Source organism: Camelina sativa, chromosome 12 (genome assembly GCF_000633955.1).
Source record: "Camelina sativa cultivar DH55 chromosome 12, Cs, whole genome shotgun sequence".
Taxonomy (NCBI): domain Eukaryota; kingdom Viridiplantae; phylum Streptophyta; class Magnoliopsida; order Brassicales; family Brassicaceae; genus Camelina; species Camelina sativa.
Window position 1 is genome coordinate 14,685,512 of NC_025696.1, and position 11,103 is coordinate 14,696,614.

The window sequence follows — 11,103 nt, forward strand, 5'->3', positions numbered from 1 at the left end:
AGTATATGACATATACAAAGATGTTGCAACTTTTGTTGTCCTCGATAGTGAGGCCACCAAAATTGCTGGGCATAGAGCTGCTGATGTTTTAAACGAAGAAATGGAGGTATTGTAGATCAACTATACTTTTTTTTTTGAAATTTTACTTTTCTAACTTCTACACTCATGCTCAGGCTTCCAGCACAGCTTCGTATACTGAAATAAATTTGCAGACCCCAGAATGTTTAAAACATATCGTTGGCAATACTTGCAAATTCCAAATCAAGCTCTCAGGACCACAATTTTAGTAATTTTGGTCCACAATTTTATTAGAGAGAGAAATTTTTTTATTAATAATTATCTGTATTTGAAAAAATCTCAGCTGTTAATTTTTATTTTTTTATAGTTTCTAGTAATTAGTTTTGATTTGAATAGATTTTTTTTAATTTTCTAGATTTTTTTTTTATCAGTCAGCATTTTTTATTTTTAATTAATTAATCTTAATTAAATTTTTTAATGGCAATTGAATATAATTTTTACACATTTTAAAGTTAGTTTTATATTTGTACTTCCCAATTAATATAGTAGGATATAGAGATATATTTCCTATATATTAAAAGAAAAACATTCTGGAGAAAAAAATTGATGTGTCGTCACCATAGAGCTCTGTGCCCTATTTATTATTCACCTTTAGTATTCCATAACATTACATAAAACTGTTATTGCTATATATATATATATATATATATATATATTTTTTTTGCCAACTGCCACTGATATTCAATTTATTTATATACACAATATTTTGCTCCTATAAATTGGTAAATATTATTCAAAAATTGATAAATTATTAATCCCCTACATATTTTCGAAATTAAATTAATTTTATTATGTATTGTAATATAATAATATAACTATATTATGAGATGTAAAGAAATATATATATTTCAAATCATATCTTCAAAAATATAAATAATGTTACCTTTCTAATAATTTTAAAACTCTAACGGTGAAAAAATCGAAGATCATTCAATATATAGGAGATTTACAGTAAATTGTTATTAGTATAACTAAGGAATAATTTATTCAATAATTGAAGGAAATCCCATCCAATCCCATATATATTAAGAGAAACATTCTGGAGAAAAAGTTGATGTATCGACACCAGAGAGCTCCGTACCAAATTAATTATTCACCCTTAGTATTCCATAAAATTACATAAAACTGTCATTGCTATACATATATATATATTTTTTGTCAACGCCACTGATATTCAATTTATTTATGTACATAATATTTTACTCCTATAAATTGGTAAATATTATTCAAAATTGATAAATATCACCCCCTACATATTTTTGAAATTAAATTAATTTTATTATGTATTGTAATATAATAATATAGCTATATTATTAGATGTAAAAAATATATATTTCAAATCATATCTTCAAAAATATAAATAATGTTACCTTTCAAATAATTTTAAAACTCTAACGGTGAAAGAATCGAAGATCATTCAATATATAGGGGGATTTACATTAAATTATCATTAGTATAACTAAGGAATATTTCATTCAATAATTGAAGGAAATCTATACTATTAATTGGGGAATACACTTAAGTGTCCAAAAAAAAAATCATATCAAAATATTCATATTGCCAAACTGATGCAATTTACATATTAAGAAGAAGATTAAACAGCAGATGTATTATATTTTAGGAAATCGTTCAAATTAGTTCCATGATTATCATGTTATGAGAATTTTGTGTGGGTATATTCATGTATGAAAAAATACAGGATGGGAATTTTGGGAACAAGAATTCAAGCAGAACATATGCAGAAATACTATTTCCTCATGTGAATTACGAGGAATAGGTTTTTTTGGGTCAAATTTTTTAAAAATTAAATGTTGCAATCAAACATATTAGATGTGTTTGATCACTTGACAATTATATTTAGGTCATCTGAAATTCTATGATATGCAACGGGATGGGTATGGACAAGTAGGCATAAACACGGGTACGATTACGGTTTATTAACTATCGGTTATAGTTATATACGGTTGTGGTTATTTGACGATATGATACAATTGATATTATTTGATGATATGATATGGTTGATATTATTTATTTTCAATTGATATGCTCTTTTAGTGTAATTGTATATCTATATATCATACTATTCATATTAAAAAAAAATTATTAGTATATTTATTATATCTTAAAAATAGTTACGGTAAAAATTTATAGTTTAACTCTCCGGTTGACCAACATTTTTGATACGATGACGGTAAATTAATGGTTACAGTTAATATACATCTAGGTTAAGTACGTGAAATAAATGAAACTGAAACCGAATCCAAATTTTATTTAACACCCTTAAACAAACAATTAGAAATGTTTGGATTACATTTAGAATAATATACACGTAAGATCAAGTATCTCAATTATATCTTAATTTTTTCTTATATATATCATTTATGCAGGTCTGAGTTGAGGTTGACATGAAAATTTTCTAATTTTTAAAAAATTATGCAAAAATAACCCGTGCGGGTCCAAACCTAGAAGTTCAAATAATTTAAACAAGAACGCAACACAATGGGAATCAAACTTGTAAAACTTCCAGGTTTACAAGAAGAATTTAGCATAGGACGTAACCAGTTGATCCAACAACAATTCTCAACAATATCATTCAAATTAATCCTCATAAACCTAATGTAACATCCATCGAAATCAAAAAAAAATCTAGGAAATTCACACTCTTGTGGGTCAAACTCGCGATCTCTTACGTGTTTAGCATATGACTTAACCAGTTGATCCACAACAATACTCAATTATATGATACAATTTTATCCTCATAAAGCTAAAAGAAATCTAAGTCTCAATTAAATGAAATATTTTTATTTATATTTATAAATTAAATATAACTGAGAATATAAAGATAAATTTGTATAACTGATAACCTGTCCTCCAGTACAAATTTCCATTCAGGGAGACCCTAGAAGAGGACTCCTCTAGGCTTAACTCTTCGCGAGAACTGGTACGATGAGTAACCTTCCACTCATTGGTTGCTAATTCTAGGATTGCAACTCTATCGGTCGTATTAGAACTGCGACGTCCAATAATCTTGAAACTCTTTTCTGGTCTACTACCATCGTAACCCATATCTCTGTCACAGATACCATCCCTGGGAATATATTTACACTTTCTCAACAACGGATTCAAAACAAAGTCTCCTTCCTCTAAGGAGTCCACGAAGACGTGACCATCGCAGATCCCACTGACATGATAATGGCGACAGCATAAATCAATGCGCAAATCAATCACTTTTATGGTTGGATCTGCGCTAACCGAGTAAACATCGGAATGTGTATGTAACATGAATTCTGGGGGAGCGCAAGCAAAGTTTTTGTTGACGAATCTCTTACTGCTGAGAAGATTGTTCCATTGTTCCATTCTTTGCAAACGGATCTTAAGAGAAGAAGAGATAGAGGTGGAACACGAACGAGTATCTCTTCTTCCACATCTGACAGGCAGCTTTCTCCACACCGCTAGGGTTTTCTTTTTTTCTGGTAAAAGCATTAGGGTTTTCTTTGTAAAAGGATCGAGGAAGGAAAATAAATGTATATAGAGTAAAAATTAATATATGAGACATCGATGAAGAACTTAGGCCATATTTGGCAAGAGCGTCAGCAGCAGCATTTCTTTCCCGAGTAACATGATCCAGAGAACAGTAGGGTAGCTTGAGCATCCAATGCCGTATATCAAATAGAAGGGTCCCCAACTTGTGATGATCACTGCTTGTATTAATTAGGTTTGTCAATTCTTTATTGTCCCCTTCAAACCATACATAGCGATAACCATGAATCCATGATAATTGGAGGACATAAAGAAATCCTAATGCTTCAGCCTGTAGTGACGTACACGAAGGTGGTAGTTTGGCATATCCTGATGAAAGAACCCGGCCATTTTCGTCTCGAAATAACCAACCTGTATTTGTAAACTTCCTTCCTTGAGCATAACCTCTGTCAAAATTGCATTTGATCCAACCTGGCGGGGGTGGTGTCCATCTTCTATCTCGGGGAATTGTAGCAGGCATATCAGACATCTGATTTGGTATAAGTTTCTCATTCGCCATTAACCATTCATTCACATCCTGAATTCCTTTTTCAAGTACATATACTGGATTCTGGCAAAGTTTGTTGAAGACGAAATTGTTTCTTGATTTCCAAATTCGCCAAAGTATCCACAAGGGAAGAAGTTGGTGTTGGGCTTGAGAGGTTGGGTCCCTTGTAACTGTAAGGGACGGATATTGTCTTCTAGACACGCTGAGAAGTTTATCTGTTTCCCTATCTTTCTCTGTAACAGACGCCAGACAACTTGAGCATATGAACAAGTAAACAGCATATGATTTATCGTCTCATCATCTAGACAGCATCTCTGACAGGTCAGGTCTATGGGAATTGTCCTCGAATGTAGTTGTGAATTTGTAGCTAACGCCTCGGATAAACATCTCCAGAGAGAATGTTGGAGTTTAGGAGCAAGGTTCGCTTTCCATATGTCATTTTTCAAATCTACTGATCCATCTGGCGGTAGGATGGTTTCATCTTCAGCAAGACCAATATGAGTAGCAACCCAATAACCTGATCGGACAGAGTAGCAAGCATTGTTTGTGTATGCCCATTCATAAGTATCATCCTCAGCGTACTGTGATAAGTAGAGTTCAACTGCAAGATTTTGGTCTTCAGGAGTTAGGACACCTTCGAAAATTACAGGATCCCATTCCTGTTTGTTCTCAAGCCATAAATCAGCCACTGTGAAGTCTGGATCAATATCGGGACCATAAGCAGGTCTTGGAGGCAGAGTTGGGAGCCACGGGTCTGACCAAATTTTTGTAGTCTTCCCATTACCAATGCAAACACGAAGACCTTGTTGGAGGAGGGCTTTTCCTTCTTGAATGGATCGCCATCCGTAAGAGGCATACGACCCTGTTTGAGCTTCTAAATAGGTAGAATGAGGAAAGTACATACCTTTGTACAGTCGAGCAAGGAGAGAGTGGGGGTTAGTCATGATTCGCCAAGCTTGTTTCCCAAGTAGTGCTTTGTTAAAGAGATGAAGATCTCTAAAACCTAAACCACCCTCTTTTTTAGGTATTGTCATTCTATTCCGAGCAACCCATGGTACTTTTCGATTACCATTCTCCTTTCCCCACCAGAATGAAGAGATAACACTTGTAATTTCATCGCAAATGGTAGCTGGTAACAAGAAACAGTTCATTGAGTAAACTGGAAGGGCCATTAAGGTCTACTAGGGAGGTAAGCGCGGTAATAAGATTTTAACAACAATAGTTTTGTTACTTCATGATATTTACTTTTCTGAATTAATATGTAATAATTGACATATTTAAACATAGTATTTTATCTTTTGAAAAAGTTTAAAATGTTTTATTGGATTGTTAAGTACTTTTTGTGTTTGCATATATACATAAGGTTTATCTTACTAAAGATAAATAATACTCTCAATGTGAAATATTAATTGAGTCTTTTAAATAAACAACTAAGTTGTAGTAAACAGATATTGAAATTCAATAAGTAAATTCTAAATTTTTAAAAGCGTAAGCAATTTCCAATAGTTCAATATTATAATGTATTATCTCAATTACAAAATAAAGATGAGAGTAATGCAAAGTTGGATTTCAAGTAGCGGTTAATACAAAGATACTAAATTTTATAGACATTCAAAATGAGGAAAAAATAAACGGCCAACACCCCATTCTTTACATGTGAGTGCTTGAGCTTTCACCTTGTTGCTTCATCACATGGTTTATATAATAACGTCCAACAAATTCAGACCTGTAAATTATAAAGTGTTGTAAGAAATTTTACTTTAACATCATACAAAACTTGTTTTAATATACATAATTACATCTTACATACCCTGGTGATGCTCCAGTCCTTCAAACTCTGGTTTTATGAAGATCTTCGAAGAGGCCAAGGTGTTTTCAAGACACGGTGCACCTACAGACATTTATAATTTTAAGTGAATATATTGGTTACCTTATGATGATTATATCAGAACTAATTTATGTTACATACCTTCATATTCTCCCACCCTCATAAACCGCATTACACATAACACAGGTTCGGATTTGTATATGAGATGGCACCCGCTTGATTGCCATATGGTCATGAATTGAGAAGCGTAGTTGTCTTTGAGACGACACTTCACAGTCTCACACGTACATGTTTATCAAATAAATAAAAATCTTAACAGAGACAACTCTAAAACGTAACTGTCTTAAAGGTAGAGTAAATATCTTTTTACTTGCCATTCAACAACATGAGAACAACTTTATTAATATCAATGACACTCGCAGGCTTTCTTCTATCTTCAACATCCATTATACACGCACAAACATCTAGTTTGGGAAAAAGACAGAATTTAGGTTTCCAAAATGTAGCTAATCTATTTTTGGTAAAGTTTAAGTCGTACTTTTCTATGAGAATGACCAATACACAAAGTTTCATAAATCCTAAAAAGAATCTAGTTTTTAGAATACAAAGATACCAATTAACTATATTGACGGATTGTACCAAAATAATATAAAATCAATTAAAGAAATACTTACCGAAAGAGATGGGATGATCTATTCTTCCACGATATATGTCATCCAAATCCTCGAACCGAAAGTAATTCTTAGGACTCAATGATTCGAGCAGCGTCATATTGGTATCATCCGTAAATTTAATCTGATAAGGATGATGAGTATTCCTCTCCTCCATGGTTGGATTGATCACTTTGAAATTTCTAATATTGTACCACTCACCATCGTCGATATATTTTGGGAGTTTAGCGAGTGTATCGGGTAAATAAGGAGCTTCAATTGTGTCACCTTCACAGTTTAACAACAATTGTGTAAGAAGTCTTATATACAATAACTGTTAGAACTTGAAATTTAAGTAAAAATCATTCAACTAACAACCCTAACCTTTACATCCACAAGAAGCAGAACTCGTTTGGTAAAGAACTCTCTGACTCTCCAAGAATGTAAGACTTTGGCGTTGATACACCAATTAGTTCTTCTGTGTAGTAGATCAACAATATAATCGAACCTCATGATTTTCTCAAATTAGGTTTTTTCTTGAATCTTCTCTGTTATCAAAAACAAAAAGGAGTTTTTTGATTTGTAAGAATACAAAGAGTCACAACTAAATGTTGTGTCTTAATCTTTTTAGTTTTTCACCTTTAGTCTGATAATTAAAAATTCTAATATTATATAAATAAATACAGTTGCATGTACAAAATACAATTTATGTTAACATATTGAAGATGTTTTCACGTTTTCATTTTTAAAAACTTACACTTAGATATTAATATGAAAAAGGTAATATTATTAAGGGGAAAAAATTGAAAATCTGATGACAATTGTATGAGCTTTGCAAACTCGATCACACTTCATAATATCTCGCAAACTCCTATCCAACGTTTCAAAACAAAATATGTTCCTCATTGGAGACTCATCCCATATAATGAGCTTTGCTTCTCTAATCAACTCGGCAATATAGGATTGACCATCTATCGAACACGTTGTATATTTGTCCACATTGATGGATATACCAAATCTAGAATGGGCTGTCCTACCACCTTTCATAAGTAAAGCAGGTATACCACTTGATGCAACATTAAGAACAATATCATCCCTAGATCGTATATCAGCGCCAAGAATACTCCACAAGAATATTTTTCTAGTACCACCAAATCCATGAACAAAAAATATACCTCTATTGTTTCAATTCACATCATCAATAATTTCTAGGATGACACTGTTTTGCTCATCGGTTGACATACGTAACAACCTGTCGCAATCCTCTCTTTGGTCAGCACGTTTATAGTTCCTCTCATATATGAAAAGCCTATTCTCATTATTATCCATCATAGATTGGTCTGGTTTAGGATTCACAGTAGTTGACAGAGAGCTTCCATTAGACCGCATAATCATTTCAATCTCAGCTAAACATAGGTTTGTTATCTGATCCTGACTTAACATTAGACCTGCATTATAGAGTATTTTGATTTTAGTTGACATATTTATGATCAGAATAATAATCGTAAACGTCTGTGTACACCAACATATCTTAAAATTTTATTATATATATTTATAAAAATAACTATATATGTACTTTGGTTGTTCGTACGGTTCCTTTGGAAATACAAAATATCTTTAAACAATATATCTTTTGTAGTGACCCAGAGATCGAGAGACACTGAATCACCTTTCGAAAGCAATAGTATGACAAACAACTTCGTTAGAAACGGCCCAAAACACCATGTACTTACCTCCTTTATAGCTAAAATATATTCTTTGTCGTCATCCAATAATCCCAATGCAAAGCATGCATCTTTAAATTCCTTGTACACATTTTTACCAACTGCTAAATATGATCAGTTTGTGATCTAAGCTCATATTTATTTCCGTTATTCAGAACCATGGAGTCTTTTATATGATCCCAAGTATTGAATTACCCAACATTGATTACTTTTCCAATGACATCTTAAAATTTAAGACGTAAACTCATATCAAAATAGTGCATAGTACATTAGAAGTTAATTACGGGAGATTTTAAATTATGGAGCAAAGGTAACTTACCGACCAAGTAATCATCACAATAAGATTTTTCCTCTCTTATTTTGAAGGATTCAAACGTGAAACACAATCAGTCAGAGAATACAGACCATAATATAACCTGCACTAAGCGAAACCAGTAATTATAAGCAAATTTAGTTTTTCAAACGCATTATATGAAAAAAAATTTTAAGAACATTGGGAAATATTTGAGATTTGATATCAATCATAAACTCTGACCTACGTCTATATATATAACCTAAGAGATTGCTATATATTCCTAAATATATAAAATTATTTAATAATATAAAATTTGTGTATTTAGAATAACAGATATGTGTAAATATTTAACATATATATCTCTTCTATATGTTAATTTACTGATTTAAACAATACTTACTTACATCCTAATCTATCGATAATATAAAATCTAAATAAAAGACTAACCAAAATATATTTATTTCCATCTTTATCACTTTAAGTTTATAATAAATACAAATAATCATCCATTTAAAGTAATTATATATAACATATATATATATTTTCTGAGATATGTTAATTTTCTTTTTCAACAATAGTTATTTCCATCTTTATCATTTCAAATTTGTAAATTTTATTTGAATCGTAAATTTTATCCTTTGCCAGTATGATTTTTACAAATAAAGGTATATAACAGTTATTTGAGTTGTCTAATATGTATATTTTCTATTAAATATGTGTAACTGACCAAACTATATTAATTCTGATCTTTTGATTTAATTGGACGTCTGGTGCTTGTTGAAAGCTCCGGATACCTTTCGGCTAACAACGTGCATACTGAACTTTTTTTCGAAATAAAAAACGAAGAGTAAGTTTTTCTATTATAAAACTTTCTTACATATTTATCGTCTTAAATTTACCAAATTTCAAAAATTTGAAGATATACACGATTATTTCGTCATTCATTTATGTATAATTTATTAATCTATTATAGAATAAATTAGAACTTTTTCAGAAACCTTTATAAATAAATATTTTCATAAATCCAAGCTTTCTTAAAATTTAAGATTCTATTATACAAAAGTCATAAAATAAATAATTCTATTGTTAATAAATTAAATAACCTTTAATGGTACAATTAAAAAAATTAGATTAAATTAAAGAAGCAAATATTATAGGAATATTGCAGGGTGAAAAAATTGTCTTCTTTTTTATCTTGGCTTCCACATCATGTCTTTATGATACCAAACTGATGGGTTTGAAATTTCAGCATAAGTGATTTCTTTGGCTTGAGTAGCTTGTGTATTGAATATAATCCAATCTGAAAATTTAGTTGTTGTAGTCGTTGAAGGAATCATAACATCATCCTCAGGACCATCCTCATTGTAGTATTCTTTAGGTTTAACCTGTTCAATATTTTTTTTATAATGAAAAGTAATAATTAAAACATAGAATTATTATCAATTCTCATATAACATCATTGTTTAAATAATCTACATGAATGTAAGCTAAAGATAAAAATTAAACAATTTTGTTTCTATATTCCCAAAAATATACATGGCTATTAACGATCATAGTTATCCTGCAAATATGGCAATCCAAGTGTAATCAACTTATGAAAAGAAATTATATATAATAGAAATAATTTAACACGTTAATCATTCTGATTATATAAAATAATACATAAACCTCAACAAAAAAACACAATATTATACATTTTTTGTTAGGTGAACCAACAACAACCAAAGCGTTATGATTTTTGGATCTTGCTTTCCAAGAAACCACTATATGAACAGGAAAATAAATAGGATCAATCGATAATCATAAAAAACAGCAAGATCGGAATACAAATATAAATTTGAGAACATGATGAAAGAATTATTGAAATTGATAAAACTATAAATTCAATAGAAGAGAGTTTTTTTTGAGAACATGATTAAAGAATTAAACGTAAAACCTCTACCAAAAAAGCACAATATTATACCTTTTTGTAAGGTGAACCAACAACAACCAAAGCGTTATGATTATTAGATCTTGCTGTCCAAGAAACCACTATATGAACAGGAAAATAAACAGTATCAGTTGATGAATCATAAAAAACATCAAGATCGGAATACAAATATAAATTTGAGAACATGATTAAAGAATTATTGAAATTGATAAAACTATAAATTCAAGAGAAGAGAGTTTTTTTCTTTTTTTCTTTGTTGAGTTATGGTGAAAGCAAACGATAGCATTGTATTTATAGTTGTAAATGATATATCTTTTTAGGGTTTCCAGTAAGGAGGTGTATTGTCGTTGGATTTTTTTTTCCTGCAGAAGCCCGTTAATCTATAAACAATCTAAGCCCATTAATTATCTCAAATCTGTAGAATTTATAGTATAAAACAGAACTATAGTTGTAAAAGGGGTGTTTTCCAGGAAATTTAGGGATTAAATTAGCAAATTCTAGTTTTGCAAATAACTTTTTATGCAATTAGATTATTTTTAAATCGATTTTTGATTTATTTTTAATGCGAAAA

The 11,103-nt window shown here is 30.6% G+C and overlaps 1 protein-coding gene across 1 annotated transcript; it reads right to left on the reverse strand.

Moving 5' to 3' along the window:
* On the reverse strand, positions 2,677-3,435 carry LOC104733523 (putative F-box protein At1g58090). The gene is made up of 2 exons (XM_019233568.1): positions 3,034-3,435; positions 2,677-2,691 (listed from the first exon to the last, which is right to left on the reverse strand). The coding sequence occupies exons 1-2, from the start codon at positions 3,433-3,435 to the stop codon at positions 2,677-2,679; spliced, it is 417 nt and encodes a 138-aa protein (XP_019089113.1).